The 16089-nt window shown below is 30.0% G+C and overlaps 3 protein-coding genes across 9 annotated transcripts in view, besides 6 other annotated features; 2 read left to right on the forward strand and 1 right to left on the reverse strand.

The window, feature by feature from the left end:
• Positions 1 to 342: 342 nt before the first annotated feature.
• Positions 343 to 639: a mobile genetic element.
• Positions 640 to 1194: 555 nt separating this feature from the next.
• On the forward strand, positions 1195 to 8412 carry CG33521 (uncharacterized protein). 4 transcript variants are annotated; one of them, NM_001014705.3, is made up of 11 exons: positions 1195 to 1393; positions 1900 to 2061; positions 2949 to 2999; positions 3162 to 3307; positions 3616 to 3776; positions 4481 to 5116; positions 5308 to 5435; positions 5494 to 5976; positions 7447 to 7589; positions 7652 to 7733; positions 7784 to 8121. In NM_001014705.3, the coding sequence occupies exons 2-11, from the start codon at positions 1945 to 1947 to the stop codon at positions 7784 to 7786; spliced, it is 1950 nt and encodes a 649-aa protein (NP_001014705.1). In that variant the 5' UTR covers positions 1195 to 1393; positions 1900 to 1944; the 3' UTR covers positions 7787 to 8121. The 4 variants fall into 4 exon arrangements, with proteins under 4 accessions (NP_001014705.1, NP_001014703.1, NP_001245435.2 ...); NM_001014703.3 differs by having other exon boundaries at positions 2949 to 3041; positions 7784 to 7964; NM_001258506.2 differs by having other exon boundaries at positions 1195 to 1261; positions 2949 to 3041; positions 5725 to 5976; positions 7784 to 7964.
• Positions 2286 to 2387: a mobile genetic element.
• Positions 6220 to 6710: a mobile genetic element.
• On the reverse strand, positions 7846 to 12275 carry PIP4K (Phosphatidylinositol 5-phosphate 4-kinase). 2 transcript variants are annotated; one of them, NM_001038716.2, is made up of 10 exons: positions 12185 to 12275; positions 11747 to 11904; positions 11592 to 11689; positions 11269 to 11518; positions 11087 to 11217; positions 10855 to 11023; positions 9135 to 9286; positions 8987 to 9081; positions 8133 to 8197; positions 7846 to 8079 (listed from the first exon to the last, which is right to left on the reverse strand). In NM_001038716.2, the coding sequence occupies exons 2-10, from the start codon at positions 11882 to 11884 to the stop codon at positions 7963 to 7965; spliced, it is 1215 nt and encodes a 404-aa protein (NP_001033805.1). In that variant the 5' UTR covers positions 11885 to 11904; positions 12185 to 12275; the 3' UTR covers positions 7846 to 7962. The 2 variants fall into 2 exon arrangements, with proteins under 2 accessions (NP_001033805.1, NP_001033806.1); NM_001038717.2 differs by having other exon boundaries at positions 12135 to 12275.
• Positions 9709 to 10128: a mobile genetic element.
• Positions 10159 to 10303: a mobile genetic element.
• Positions 10367 to 10807: a mobile genetic element.
• Positions 12276 to 14278: 2003 nt separating the features above from the next.
• Positions 14279 to 16089, forward strand: part of Mitf — a 25616-nt gene continuing 23805 nt past the window's right edge. For 2 of the 3 annotated variants that reach the window (NM_001258508.2, NM_001038718.2), the window contains exon 1: positions 14285 to 14602. In NM_001258508.2, coding sequence (NP_001245437.1) covers positions 14442 to 14602 — 161 coding nt within the window. In that variant the 5' untranslated portion in view covers positions 14285 to 14441. Of the gene's footprint in view, positions 14603 to 16089 lie in introns of all 3 variants that reach the window. The other variant, NM_001038719.2, reaches the window with a different exon arrangement.

Genomic DNA, 16089 nt, shown 5'->3' on the forward strand with positions numbered 1-16089 from the left:
CTAAAAAATAAAAAAATACAACGTTTTTTCTCGGGATTGTACACATATGTGTGTATTACGTACTCACTTCTTAACGTTTTGCACACAAGTCAGATTTGCGGGTGCAATATAGAACCATACGTTTAAATATTAATAATTTTAAGGACATTCTATAAATATAATGTGCTTTTGACAACTTATAGATATTTGATGTTCCCATTTATCAATATCACGAGGGCTCAACGTTGGATTAGGTCTATAACAAGAAAAAATTCCTAGAGCATATTATCCAAACGGCGAATTCAAATTTATTTTTTTATTTTTATTTTATTTATTTTAATATTTTCTTTATTTTTACATAAACCCTACTACCAGATACCCGTTACTCAGCTGGTGGAACTGTGAACGCAAAGTTTTATAATTTTTATAGGATATCGATAGATATTGGTGAATAAAATGAGAAAAAATTTTAAGTGTTCAAAAGTGGGCGTGGCAGTTGTGGGAGGTTTGTGGACGTAAGAGTGGGCGTAGCCAAATTGTTTTTTGTATACCGATGGAAATTGGCCAGACGAAAAAATGCGAAACATTTTTGTTTCCGTCAATGTCTCTAGAATCTGTATGCTTAATCTCAACCTTCTAGCTTTTATTGTTCCTGACACCTCGACTCGGCTATTGATCCTGATCAAGAATATATATACTTTATACTTTTATGCGAAAACGGTTTCTTCTACCTGTTACAACAAATCTAGAATACCCTTTTACTCTACGTAACGAGTAAGGAGTATAATGAGCCATAGTTACGTTGTTTAATTCATCCTATGTTTGTCCCTATAAATAATTTAAGAGTACACAAACATGGTCGTAGAAGCCAGCTACCTTTAATTTTTTAACTTAAACGCCTACAAATTAAAACAAGTGAGATCGTTTAGCGAGCACTCTCAGAAAGAGCCTATTCGTCTTTATTTTTATATATCGCATCCTCCTCGCACTCCTGCTAGCTGAATCTGATAGTCATTCTTTCTTGCTTTGGGTCTGTTTATGCAGATCTGTATTAGAAATAGAATGTCTTGCAGGTATATTTCTTTTTATACGGGTCTCAACTCCAAATGTGCATTTTACATTCTTAAAAGCTTTTAATAATTTTCAAAGAGAGCTTTTACTCATTTAAAATAAACTCATTTTTGAACATTGTATCTACAACATGCACACAATCTGACAACGCAAAGAATTTTGTCGAGTATACACAAAAAACAGTCGGTCTTCAACTTCCGAACGTTAATAGGTAATGATTAAACACCCAGAAAAGTCTACTTTTAGCAACTTTTACTTTAAGCAATTAGTTAATATAATCATTAATAATTTGTTGAACCATCATCGATGACACACTTTGTTGCACCCAAAATAATTTAACAAGGTAAATACCATTTGTGAAATAATTTCTATATATTAAAATGCATATATTTTGTCCATCATTTAAATATACATTTATCAGCCAATACATAACTTTATAATACAATGCCGAAGATTCGTTGAGTGTGTATTCGTAGAAAAGCTTCCTAATTATATAAATATCCTAGGTAGAGATCGGTAATAGGTATCATAAATAAATTTGCTATTTTTCCCAGAGTTCAACGTGTTCTTCAAAATAATGAAAATTTTAACAAAAGGTGTGAGTTCACATTTTCGAACCGGTGTTAAGCAAACGCTTTTTAATAGTATGCATTTTTAAGCCAAATTAAATTTTCGTATATCAACCTGTTTAATAAACTATTTCAGAATTTTAAAATAGCGTTCTGCAGAACAGGCAGAGACAACATTTTTAATTGTGTCTTACACAATCAGTACTGGGCAACCCTTGGACAGTTTCTCATACCTATCCGATGATCACAGTCAAGTAAAATAATTAAAATTTTATTTCAGCGACGTCTGCACTTTAAAATTTACCAGCAAGCCGTTTAAACTAACATGGACAGTCTAAACCCCCAAAGTTCAAAAATATCTTTCGGAAATGGATTACCCTTAAAAAAAAAAAAAACTAAGAAATCAAAAACAAATGAATATGATAACCAAAATATAAATATGGTAAGATTTTGTGGATTTTTCTAGTTTTAAGAAATATGTACATATATGTATGTATGTACATATATATGTATGCAGGAAAAATATTTATTAATATTTATAAGTTTCGTTAATTACAATGTGAGAAATAGCAACACAAAGTAAATAATGTGTTGCATGTGTTAATAATAAAACATGAAAAGTCTAGTGACACTTCTTCAGAGAACAAGTTTGTTTGCTATGTAAAGTATATATATATTCTTGATCAGGATCAATAGCCGATTCCATCTGACCATGTCCGTCCGTATGCACGTCTAGATCTCAGTAACTTTAAAAGTTAGACAGTTGAGGTGAGACATAAAGATTCGAGAGCTGCAGCGCAAGTTTGTTTCCAAATGTTGACACGCCATCTCTAACGGCCACTAACCGGCCAAACCTGCAACTTCTGCAAAATATGTTCTATCGATATGTCAAAAAATGTTGAAAATTCTCTAGCTGGCTTAATGGGTATCCGATTGTCGGGATCAAGAGGGAAGTCGCCTATAACGCTTTTACCAATAGGCCATGAACATTACGGTTAAATCCCTACTGTAAACTTTTTTATTAAATTAAGAATTTAAGGCGTACCTGACCTGACCACAAAAAGTCGTGAGCAATAAAAGTAACTGCCGCTTTGTGGCGATAGTTTACAATCTCTTAAACAGTACCCTATCTTATTTCATATAATCATCTCCCTCGCGCTCTTTTAACCTGAGTATTGAACTTAAATAGCCTCTATGGTATTACTGGGTATATTGTAACGGAAATACATCTCACCCATTCTAACAATGTGTATCATACAAATATCTATTTTTTATGTATACATTCCTACCAACTTATATTGCTTAAATTACAACTCTTATATTTTCTAGAAAAAAAGTTTTACGAAATTCGATGATCTACAAAAACGTAATGTTATTCATGTACGTTCACGAGATTCTAAAAAAGCTCAATCACTTTTTCGAGTAAGCTAAGTATCATAAAGATAACGCATTACATTTACAAAATAACAAAAGGTGGTCGATTTTTTAACTTAAATCAATTTAATCAGCTGCTTGTAAATTTAATTTCCTTCCTTTTACCAGTCTACAATACCTGAGAAGGTTGAAAACTGCCACCAATGCAAGAAACCCGTGTACAAAATGGAGGAAGTCATTCTTAGTTTGAAGACAGCAACGACTATTTTCCATAAAACGTGCTTACGTTGCAAGGACTGTGGCAAACACCTTAAGTGAGTACCGAAAAAAATATATATTATAATATACTTTAAACTTTGTTGAACCAATAATAATATACGTCGTAACCATCGATGAATTCAATCAAACTCATTGAAAAGTATGTATCACGTTGAAATATGGTTTTCCGAGTCCTTACAGTATTCATAAATTTAAAATCGATCTAGTCCGTCTATCCCTATAAACGCCGAGGTCTAGAAGTTTTAATCTTATTTTACAGTTAATGTCGTTTGTAAGCTCTATAAGCAATCTAACAATTTTATTTTATTTTCGATTTTTATTCTTATTTTGTAATAACCCACAGATTTGATAGCTATAATGTTCATGATGGAAGTCTATATTGCTCTATGCACTTTAAATTAATATTCGCCCCGAAAGTAGTTTACGAAGAATTTACCCCACGAAAAGCCGAACTGATAATACGAGAGAATCAGCCAATTAAATTACCGCCGGATGTTGCTAAAGGTAAGAATAATTCTTCAAGATTTTCTCTTGAGAAGAATACCAGTTGTTATTATTATAAGTGTCACATTATCGAAAAACATGAACTTCAATATACTGGTGTTTTCTAAAGTTTCACCTTTTTATAATCATATTTTCACATTTCTTTAAAAAAAATTATATTCATTTTTATTCAAAAATTCTGGTTATATTTTTTGTAATAATATAAAGAATATTCACAATTTATAGATACATTTCTGAATAACTTTTTGATCTGATACAAAAAAAAATATCATTTCGAGAAAAACATTTGAAAAAAATGGGTTTCGGCACTCAATTTCAATTTCATTTTTTAATTTAAATGGACCTTATATATTTTAATAATCTTTCCCCTTTTCCGTGTTAGACCTGTGCAAAAAAATTGTTATATAGTTTTGCTTACGATTTAGTCAGTCAACACAACAAATTCGATTCTCTTTGGCATCTGAATTGTTTTCCCCATTTTCACTGGAAGAGGATGAAAGACTATAATATACCCAGAAAAGGGGCGAGAAGTCAATAACACATATCATTCGTCGTTCCAGCCAGATTAAGTAGTAAACTTTTTTCTTATATTGTGTTCATGAAATGTGGAAAATGTACTAATAAAAAATTTATTCATTTTATTCAACATACATTTATGGTAAGAATGAATATATATAATCAAATATAATTATTAACTATTTTAGCATCCGATAAACCAAGTCTTGGCCTTGACGAGCTCCAAGAACTTAATCTGCGCTCAAAATTTAAAGTTTTCGAAAATGGCTATGAAGAACATAACAATAATTTACGAGAACGTCAAGATATTGCTATTACGCATAGCAAGTCAATACAGTCTACACTGACTAAGTTTCATGGGCTAGGGATACCTAATTCAGAACTAACCAAATTAGACGATAAAAACAGTGACAATAATAGTGATGGCGATGGCGACATGAATTTTATGTGCTTAAAAAAGGAGATCGAAAGAGAAACCCCTGTAGGCTTGGGGGAAGCCATGAACGATATAAGATCTAAGTTTGAGCAAGGTGACTTAATGGCAAAGGAAGGGCGCCGCGAGGAAAGAAAACAAGAAATACAAAACATACGCTCTCGATTGTTTCTGGGTAAACAAGCCAAAATAAAAGAAATGTATAAATTAGCTGTTGCTGAATCAGAACAACCCGTTACATCAGTTGGCAAAACCCCAGATATTTGTGCTATTAAGCCCACTCAGGAAATAAAGAACCGATTTGAGAACGGTGAAGTTTATAAAGATAGTAAGATACTATCAAGCGAAGTAAGTTGTGGTATTCATGAGGATGCGGATGTATTCGAATCTGGTAAGGCTATACTATAACAGCCTTCGTAACAGCACAGTTAATTGCAAAATAGGCACTTGTGTAAAACTGCGCACTATGTATTTTTACTAATTTTTTCGTAGTTTGTGTTTTTACGAACCTGTTATAAGTAAAGTATATCTTAATATAATAATAGCTTTGCTAAATATACCTAACCTTTTTTAATAATACAGGAATAAGCAAAGCATCAAGAAACATCTTTATGAAACTAGATGCAAATATAAAATCGGGTTTAAGCAATCATGTACAATATACCCTCCCCGATAAAAAATATCAGATACATAATCAAAAAGTGCAGGAGGTGAGTCTATAATTAAAAAAGTTAGAACGTTCTTATTTTCATAACTTAAAAAATACAGAATAGCGATGTTGAAATTGTCAAATCCGACTCAAAGCCAGAAGAAGTTAAGGTCGCCACTGAAGAGTTGTCAAAAAAGTTTAAATTCTTCGAAACATATTCTCCGGCCGAAAATAAAAAAAGGATATTCCGCATGACACCGCCACGTGAGGGCGTTGTAATGTTTCCACCTCCTGACTCCGAAACGAATCAACAAATTAGCACGACTTTATTCAATGATAACATTTTGCAGAAAACGAAAACAACGTCCACTATTTTAAATAAGTTTCGCGAAATGGAGGAACAAAAAATGAGTGATCAACAAAAAAAAAAAAACCCAAAGCCATTGAAGTGTTTTACTCCACCACCTGAAATTTCACATCAATTTATTAGATCAGATACTGAGGAGGAAAGCGACAGTGACTACGAACAAAATAGTGAAAACGACGAAGAGTCTGAAATTAACCCTTCAAACTCTTATTACAACGATAAGGCACTTCTCGAGGTAAGATTTTCTTAAACTTCAATGAAAAGCCCAAACATTATATTATATATATTATATGCGTTTTATATGCGTTTTATGCATTATGCTTATTTATCTACTTGAGACAGGCGTTATGAACGTTTTTTAAATGAATTTCAATCGTACCTTATTATAACCGTTACTCGTAGATTAAAAAGTAGATTCCTTGAAAAGTATGTATATGCAGATTTTTAAAAATGTTTTGATTGGTATACCCGTGTATTGGTAACAGGCAGAAAGAAGCGTTTCCGACCATAAAAGTATATATATTCTTGATCAGGGGATCAATAGCCGACTCGATCTGGCCCTGCCCGTCCGTCTGTCTGCCTGTCCGTATGAACGTCGAGATCTCAGGAACTATTAAAGCTAGAAGGTTAAGATTAAGCATACAGATTCTAGAAACATAAACCCAGCGTAAGTTTGTTGACCCATGTTGCCACGCCCACTCTAATACCCACACACCACCCAAAACTGCTACACTCACACTTTTGTAAATTGTTTGGATATTTTTTCATAATTTTATTAGTATTGTAAATTTCTATGATTTTTCGAACAAATTTTTGACACGCCCTCTCTTACGCCCACAATTTGCTCAAAACTGCCACGGCCACAATTTAGCAAAAAGTTTTGATCTTTTTTAATTTTTTATTGCTCTTGTAAATTTCTATAAATTTACCAAAATACTTTTTGCCCCGCCCAAAACTTTCACGCCCACACCTTTCCATTTTAAAATTTTTTTAAATCTTTTTTAAAGAGTGAATGCTAACTCTTGCTATACCCGTTACACATAAAGTAAAAGGGTATTCTAGTTTTGTTTCAAAGTATGTAACAGGTAGAAGGAAACGTTTGCAACCTTATAACGTACATATATTATTGATCAGGATCAATAGATTCTAAAGACATAGACGTAGCGCAAGTTTGTTGACCCATGTTGCCCTAATTTGGCCATGCCCACAAACCGGTCCCACACCCACACTTTTGTAAATTTTAGTTTATTATATGTATTTCCAGTTTTTTTCGGTGTTTTTTTTTTTTATTATTTTTATCTATGAGTAACGAACATTTATACATTTTTTTTGATTGTGTATCTCACATATATATCAATATGGCAAAAACGTCCACGTACGCCCACTATAACGGCCAAACATTTTTTATTGTAAGCCTGCCTGTGGTCAAAGTTCTTTAAAATTAGATTCGATGAAATTTTGTAATTACATGTAATTGCTGTAGGAGAAGTCCTCGACAAAGAGAATGCTACGAACCTGCTCCTCGCTAAATCTATTACATAATAAGTTTAATTCGGTGATCTTGGTACTACCTTTTCAAGAAAAAGTTGGCCAGTGTAATAAGTCCTGTACTCCCAATAACAACTAAAGAGTCTTTAATGTTTTATAGCTTTAAGTTACCAGAAGTAATTACAAAGTACATTAAATACACTTCTCGTTTTTTTAGGCGCAAAGTGTTGCACGAGCTAAGCAATTGAGAGCGAAATTTGAAAAATGGCAAAATAACGAAATAGAACAAGAAATAAAGGAAGGTCGCATTGATGTATATTCACAGCTTATTTCAAACGAATCTATTGAAAGTGCCAAAGCGTAAGATCAAACTTACTTATGTATCTTGACTAATTTGCAAGGTAATGGTCCTTTAATTTCAGAATACGGGAACGCTTTGAAAATATGAAAAAATCGGAAACTGCTATGGAGAACCCATCAAAAACTCAAATAAAACGTTTTGTTGTAAGTGCAGTAGAATAAATATCCTTACCCGACTCACCAATTTTTTCTAGTAACATCGTGATGGTCACTAAATCCGAATTATTTCTAAATGGATATTTAAGGCAATATATTTGCATTCGTCCAAAAGATGATCATCTGGAAGCTTCAAAATAATATCTTATATTTTATGTCTTAGATAAATACATTTTTGACATTTTGAATGTGGCAAATACATAATGAGTATAATACTTTATTCTATAGCTTTATCCATAAAGTCCAAGAATCGTTTGGCATATTGTTCAGGGTCACAGGTTGATATACCGTCAACATTACTGCCATATTTAACAGTTTTGGCTGCTTTAGCTGCCTAAAATATGCTGTTAAAATTACAACCTTTCTTTTAAGTATTAAATGAAATACCTGTTTTTTTACTCCATATTGTGTAAGAACGTCAATAATTGCAATAAAGTAAATTTCGCGTTTTTCTGCAATACAGTTCAAAATATACATTAATTCTCTAATTTTAATACCGGTAGTATTAGTGGCAAAACGGTAGAAGTGATTGGACCAAAAAATTAAAATGTGCACTAAGAAACCAGTAATAGAAATCTCATTAGTTAACAACTGAAATTTAAATTTATTAATGGGGTTCTATTAAAATAGTTTTTACCTGCATTGTATGTCAAAGAACAAAGTATTTATTTATTCTTTATAAATTTATTCTTAATAATATTTATTATTAAATATATTAAAGAATAATATTTATTCTTTAATAAATTATTTAAATAAATTGAATGTAATGTAAATTGGTGTAAGGTTATCACACATTTTTGCTTAACTATATTGTACCCCTTGTATAAGCGCAATGCACGAAACACATCAAATGAAGCGAAATGGTCACGATAGTTGACGATTGAAGCAACTGAAATTTTATGATGATTGCCACTAAAAGAGTGATTCCCAAGTCTGATTGAAGCTACGATCTTAACTGCTGAATCAGAAGAGAAAGTTTAAGTATCCTATTCAGAAATCGGTACTCCCCGGTGTTTTAATCATGCATAAAATGGAAAAACAACATATATTGTTTTTCCAAATATTTTGGGTAAAATCTTAAAAAAACGAGCTTTAACGTAAATTTTGTTTCAATTTTTTTACGTCATAAGCACGCACGCATCATTTTCAAAAACTTGAAAAATATAAAAACGACCAATATAAAAATGCTCTTTGTTAAGTTATCAGGGCTATTGCGTACAAAACTTTTAAACTACATTTACCTTCAATACTTGGAATGTCATATATATCAACTTCATAAACGACTTCCTTATACTGTGCACCTCTTGGAGAATCGGGAGGAGTGTTATACGTCCAGCTTTAACAAGAACTGCGTACATTTAAGGCTTAAATAAAATAATTTTTATTTACCGTTCCCCGCTATCGCATTCCTCGCTTTCGCTGTTCTCACTGCGACCAACAGTTAGTATATTATCTCCCTGCAAAGCTTCCTCCTCTGCACGAACACAGTCATGCACGCCGACCAACAAAGAGTAATCCATAATGTGCAACTTGGTTAAAAGCTAAAATAAATTATATGTCACCATATGCTATCAAAAAGTATTGGTAATTTATATTTATAAATAAATAAATTATCAAGTCATGCAAGACATAATTATATCTACTGGTTATATAGGTTAAACTACAACAATTTAAAGGTTTTTAGATAAATTTGTTCAGATTAAATGGTTTTCAAGTACCACTTCGTAGGACTTTTTTTTATGAATTAGATTTAACGCAATATGCTTGAAAATGGCAGCACATTCGTATGATTTTCAAGACCTGAAATTTATATAAAATGTGCAAGGCGACAAATTTGTAGTCCCTATGAATTAATAACATTCAAGATATGTAAGACGATGATCCTCGATATGTTAATTGCACTCCTTATAGCACTTACAGCTTCCCAAATTTCGATGTTTCAGATCGATTCAACAAGTCTAGTCGTCGCAAGCTGAATACTCTAATGACAAATATTCTAATATAAAGTCATTTTTGAAATTTATTTTCTGGTATTATGTACATAGAAGATTAGGCTATTATTATTTCTAAGCTATATTTAAATAAAAACAACGTTAAGGCAATTCAAAACAAATAAATTTGTACATGGTGCCAATTGATCAAAAATAATGTAGATTTAAAGTCTAAGAACTTCTAAGATGAAGGGCTTATTTCGTCAAATTTACAATGCATGAGCATACGTACAGTTGTCGGCTGTCACTGTACGCGTAGAAAAGAGCTGCTGGCTGTAGAGATTTCCGCTCTCTCGCTCTTGAACAAAAATTCGAGAGAGCCTGGAGCCACCTCTAAAGCCACGCCAAAAAAATCGTATGGCGTTACGCATCTTGTTATTCTATAGTCTTTGGTAAATTGGTATACTATATTGGTACTATTGGTACGCGTAGAAAAGAGCTGCTGGCTGTAGAGATTTCCGCTCTCTCGCTCTTGAACAAAAATTCGAGAGAGCCTGGAGCCACCTCTAAAGCCACGCCAAAAAAAAATCGTATGGCGTTACGCATCTTGTTATTCTATTGTCTTTGGTAAATTGGTATACTATATTTGTTGGAAAGTATATAACAGGTAATATGAAGCGTTTCGGACGCTATATTCCTGATCAGGATCAATGTCTGAATCCGAACGTCAATCCTTATGACCGCCTTGATCTCAGAAACTATTAAATGAAGACATGAAGATTTGAACTTTTGAATATTGTTTTTATATTTTTTCATATTTTTTTTAGTCTTGTAAATTTCTATTGATATGCCAAAAAACTTATTGCCACCTGTCGCCCACATTTATAACAAATTTTATTTAATTTTATTAGTTGTGTCGCAGTTTCTAGCGAACTTCTTCGTCCAGTCAATTCACATTTTTCTCCTCCCATCTAATGCCGTTAATATTAGGGCAACTAGTTGGGGAACCCGACTATAGCGTTCTCCCTTGTTTCTCATTTGATTCCCCAATTAAATTTCGCTTTGACTTTCCACTAGCTGAGTAACGGATATCTGATAGTCGGGAAACTCGCATTCTTTCTTGTTTAAATTTTGATAAAAACAATTATTATACGAATAAAATAAAAATTTTTGCTTACATCCACATCGTTGCTCAGCGTGTCCATTAGTTTGTCCTTAGCTTCCTTTCCAATGTCTAATTTCACTTTTTGTTTTATAAAATCATTGTCCTTGAAAGTCGGCAAATTTTTTTCAAGTTCCTTTTCTGATGCTTCCCGATCAACGGTGCTACCTTTTAAATCAAACTTTCTATCGAATAAATAATGGTTATACTATACATATAATCGGTGTAACTTTCAACATATTTCATACTTGTGTATTGTCAAGTGGGAGCTGAAAACATTCCTCATGACAACGAAGTAATATTGCACGCTTTCTACAGTGATACGATACATTCCCAAGTATTGAGGTAACAGCGTTTTTCCGTGTCTCTCCACAACGTACTAAAAATTATAATAAGGATATTTTAGTCAATTAAACCATACTTTACTCACCGGATGGTATTGCTTTAAAAATGCGTGCATTCGTTCAATTTCTTCCGATGTCAAACTTTTTATTATAAAAAACTTATCATAACTCTGATAAAATTGCGCTCCTGATTTTCCAGACGAATCAATTTGAATAGGTTGGGATCGAGTTAAGGACTCGCGGTAATCAACATCATCAACGCCAAATCTTTCACGTAAATTTCGAAACACAAGGGGGCAATATTCCTTGACTTTGAAATGTGACGGCATGTTTTCTCTGTAGTGGATATAATAACAGGAAAATACCAACGATTGAGAATATCAAAAATGTATTTGTTTTGGTTTCTTACTTATTAAATAGATGATTATCCACCTTAATTTTAGAATAAGCTCGAAAATCGTCCGGCAAAAGCATTACAGGTATATTAACGTGACTTAATTCATTAATCTGGAAATATTTCAAATTAGCTTATCTTGCCTTTCTTGTTTAATATTTGTTACATACAGTGTGATTTATTCCCCACATGAACACACTTAAAATTGGTTCATTGGCTCTAAATAATTTAACCTTTTGATGCTTAACCCTGAAGTGCTTCTTTTTTAAAATCCGGGGCTGGGATGACGATGAGATCTTTTTTTCCATATTTTGGGTGGCTAAAATTACTAAAATCAAAAATATAGTTTAACATTACTGAACAAATTAAGCAAAGTTAAATTTAGAGCTGATGAGCCACTTAAAAAACTAATATTTTTAATAATACATGCTGTAACATTGAATATATACATTCACTTATATATCTATATACACATATAGCCCAAAATTGATTAATACAATGTATAGAGTTGCACGTAAATTGTTTACCAATTTACATTAAACAGAACTTTGGTATTACATTTTATTGAAAACTAAAATAACCCAGCGTTCATAATAAATTTAGTTTACTTTGCAGATATGATTATTGTATTTTACAATGACTCGCAGGCTTTTGAACAGACAAATTTGTAGTTTACATAAATTTATAATATGAAATACCTTATCGATAAATTCAGATATGTATTTATTGTTTTTTATATCGGCTTATGAAACGCCGTTTCCACTTAAAAGTAATTCTGATATCACAAACTATTTAATACTTTAACTCTTAAATCTTCTAAATACTTCTATGCTTCTAAAAGGACTTCAGAGAGTTGAAAATCTTTTAATAATAGCAAGCAATACTCAAGAGAAACAATTTAGATCAAACAAAGAGACTAACCGCATTGTATATTAAATATAAAGGTTTTTGTAGGAGTTGTTTTTAGAAAACCAAAAGCACGTGCTCTGATATGAAGACAAATTTAAAGTGGAACACAAATGTGAGTTGATCGAAATTCTCTGCCATATTAGCGCTCGGGAAAAATTGAATTTATAAAATAAAATATAATCGGGCAAGCTCCGGTATTCGAATTCGTAAGAATTTTACGATTTCGATTTAAAATCGAAAAACTGGTGCTCCTGTGTTCGAATTCGTAAGAATCTTACGATTTCGATGTGAAATCGAAAAATTGGTGCTCCGGTTTTTGAATTCGCAAGAATTTTTCACTTTTGTTTGGCCGAAATGAAAAGTAAATGCCTATATTTATATCAAATCAGATCTTAGTGGTACCTTCTTTACTCCACATCACCCCACAAGATCATTCTGCCACATAGATATCTTATAAAATATTTATTTCTGATTAAACCTCAGATTTGACAAACAACATGTTGCCTTCGGCTACAAAAATTTTCGATCTTTTGATTTGTAAAACGGGCACTTTTGTTTGGCCATAACAGATCTTAGATCTTAGTGGTCCATTGTTTACTCCACATAACCCCACAAGATTATTCTGCGACATAGATATTTTATAGAAAAATTATTTCTGACCCCACCTCAGATTAGTGGTCCATTGTTTACTCCACATAACCCCACAAGATTATTCTGCGACATAGATATTTTATAGAAAAATTATTTCTGACCCCACCTCAGATTTGCCATACAAAATTTTGCCGTCGGCAACAAAAATTTTCGATTTGGCAAGAGGTCATATGTACGAAGGTAAAAATACTTATAAAATTTAAAAAATTGTGAATAAGATGGCCGCTCTATGGTCTGAAACAGCTGTTTACTGTTTATGAAGCATCCCGATATCAGAAATGTTGCGAAAACCAGAGCACCTAAAAACGAAATCGAAAGATTTTGCCCAAATCCAAAAAATGACCATTACCAGAGCATGCCGGAATAACTTCATTAGTTTTTATTAATTTGTTTTTAATCTGTTTACACCGTTACTTTACGATTCGGCTTGCCAAAGATAACTTTCTTAATTCAATTACGAAAATAAAGCTGCATGCTTTATTGTTCATGTTTTGACAATAATAAAAGCACAATAAATATTTATTTTTAACGTTTTATGAATAACGTTTATGAATATTTTGTAGAAAAAACAATGCTGAAAATATCTTTTGTGTTAGAGTCGGTTAACACTTCCCCTTTTCAGTAGAGTCGGAAAAAACTGAAGTACATCGGATAAATAATCATACCAAACTACTTCATTCTGTTTAAAACTTTCGATTTGATAGCTGTTTTGTATTTTAATTTTCTTATTTAAAAATATATATATTTTATATATTTCAAAGTGAAATGTAATATGATAAGTTTAAAAATTTAAAATTAATCTAATAAGAAAAAGAAAATCCTAATAAGGGGAAGAGTAAAAATACTTAAAAACTTTAGGAGAAAGAAACTTTAGTTGTATCACTTTTGTCTAAGAAGCCGCTATATATAGCTTGATTTCTTTCCTTCATAATATGATAATTATGCAAATTACATATATTTAGTTATATTTAGTTAAATTGTCGTTGTACATTGAATGATTTTTTTTACTATATTGATAGTAAAATACAAGATAATTATATCTTAAAATTTTATTGAGATACTGGCAGTTCTCTAAGCTCTTTTAACATCACGATATATGTGCGATCACTTACTGTCATATTCTCACCACTATTAAAAGCTCTATACGTGTTATGAAACTTTAGGTATTCATTAGTAGTTCCGAATCTTTAACTGCTGAGGCGAAATTATGTGAACTTCATAATTAGTAAAAAATAAAAATTGTTCTATGTATATTGTTAGTTGGGTATATAAAATTTCCTAAGTATAAAAAATTTAATCCTAAATATGACGGAATCTGGAATCGATTTGGGCTTTGATATGGAGTTTGATCTAAATATAAACTTGTTGAATGATAACGACAATATGGATTTCTTACCAAATGTTACTGAGAATATGGAGTTCTATGAATTGAAATCATCATCACGCTGTATACGGCATAATGAAATGTAAGTATCTTGCAATGTAAATATATTGCACATTAATATACAGTCAGCGTTGTCAATGCCTGAGCTTATGTTAATATTTATTTTAATGATCAGTATATGTTCGTATTGATATGAATGTATACTGAAATAAATACATATATATAATCAAAAGTACATCCTTTTCATTTGAACATACGTATGTACGCATGTGCGCAAAAGCTTTATATTTGAAGTATGATTAGCGCTATAGTATAATCTTATCAAGCAAACATACAACTTGTGTACGTTATATGGATCTGTCTATAAAATCATATAAAACAAGATAAGAATAATCTTACAAAAGGAACATACATAAATATACTGATTGAATATCAATTTATGGTTGCTAAAATTTAGCTTTGAGTACATCAAGTCTTGATGTAATAAATGGAAGTATGTACATCCATACATTCTATGTTGTATGAAACCGACAGGCTTTTTAAATATGTCATGGAAGCAGTTCAATTGGTAAAAATCTCAACTAAAGAGATTATTTATAATTATTATTATTATTATTATAATATAATAATTATAAATTATAAATTATAAATTATAAATTATAAATTATAAATTATAAATTATAAATTATAAATTATAAATTATAAATTATAAATTATAAATTATAAATTATAAATTATAAATTATAAATTATAAATTATAAATTATAAATTATAAATTATAAATTATAAATTATAAATTATAAATTATAAATTATAAATTATAAATTATAAATTATAAATTATAAATTATAAATTATAAATTATAAATTATAAATTATAAATTATAAATTATAAATTATAAATTATAAATTATAAATTATAAATTATAAATTATAAATTATAAATTATAAATTATAAATTATAAATTATCAATTATCAATTATCAATTATCAATTATCAATTATCAATTATCAATTATCAATTATCAATTATCAATTATCAATTATCAATTATCAATTATCAATTATAAATTATAAATTATAAATTATAAATTTATAAATTATAAATTTGTAAATTATAAATTATAAATTATAAATTATAAATTATAAATTATAAATTATAAATTATAAATTATAAATTATAAATTATAAATTATAAATTATAAATTATAAATTATAAATTATAAATTATAAATTATAAATTATAAATTATAAATTATAAATTATAAATTATAAATTATAAATTATAAATTATAAATTATAAATTATAAATTATAAATTATAAATTATAAATTATAAATTATAAATTATAAATTATAAATTATAAATTATAAATTATAAATTATAAATTATAAATTATAAATTATAAATTATAAATTATAAATTATCAATTATCAATTATCAATTATCAATTATCAATTATCAATTATCAATTATCAATTATCAATTATCAATTATCAATTATCAATTATCAATTATCAATTATAAATTATAAATTATAAATTATAAATTTATAAATTATAAATTATAA

Source organism: Drosophila melanogaster, chromosome 4 (genome assembly GCF_000001215.4).
Source record: "Drosophila melanogaster chromosome 4".
Lineage (NCBI taxonomy): Eukaryota > Metazoa > Arthropoda > Insecta > Diptera > Drosophilidae > Drosophila > Drosophila melanogaster.

Coding starts and splice junctions, on each gene's coding strand:
- CG33521 (NM_001014703.3), top strand. CDS start 1,945: ATGGACAGTCTAAACCCCCAAAGTTCAAAAATATCTTTCGGAAATGGA. Junction 3,042..3,161: donor AAGCTCAATCACTTTTTCGA/GTAAGCTAAGTA, acceptor TCCTTTTACCAG/TCTACAATACCTGAGAAGGT. Junction 5,977..7,446: donor ACGATAAGGCACTTCTCGAG/GTAAGATTTTCT, acceptor TCGTTTTTTTAG/GCGCAAAGTGTTGCACGAGC.
- PIP4K (NM_001038716.2), bottom strand. CDS start 11,884: ATGGAAAAAAAGATCTCATCGTCATCCCAGCCCCGGATTTTAAAAAAG. Junction 11,690..11,746: donor TGTGGGGAATAAATCACACT/GTATGTAACAAA, acceptor AAATATTTCCAG/ATTAATGAATTAAGTCACGT. Junction 9,082..9,134: donor GAATGCGATAGCGGGGAACG/GTAAATAAAAAT, acceptor TTCTTGTTAAAG/CTGGACGTATAACACTCCTC.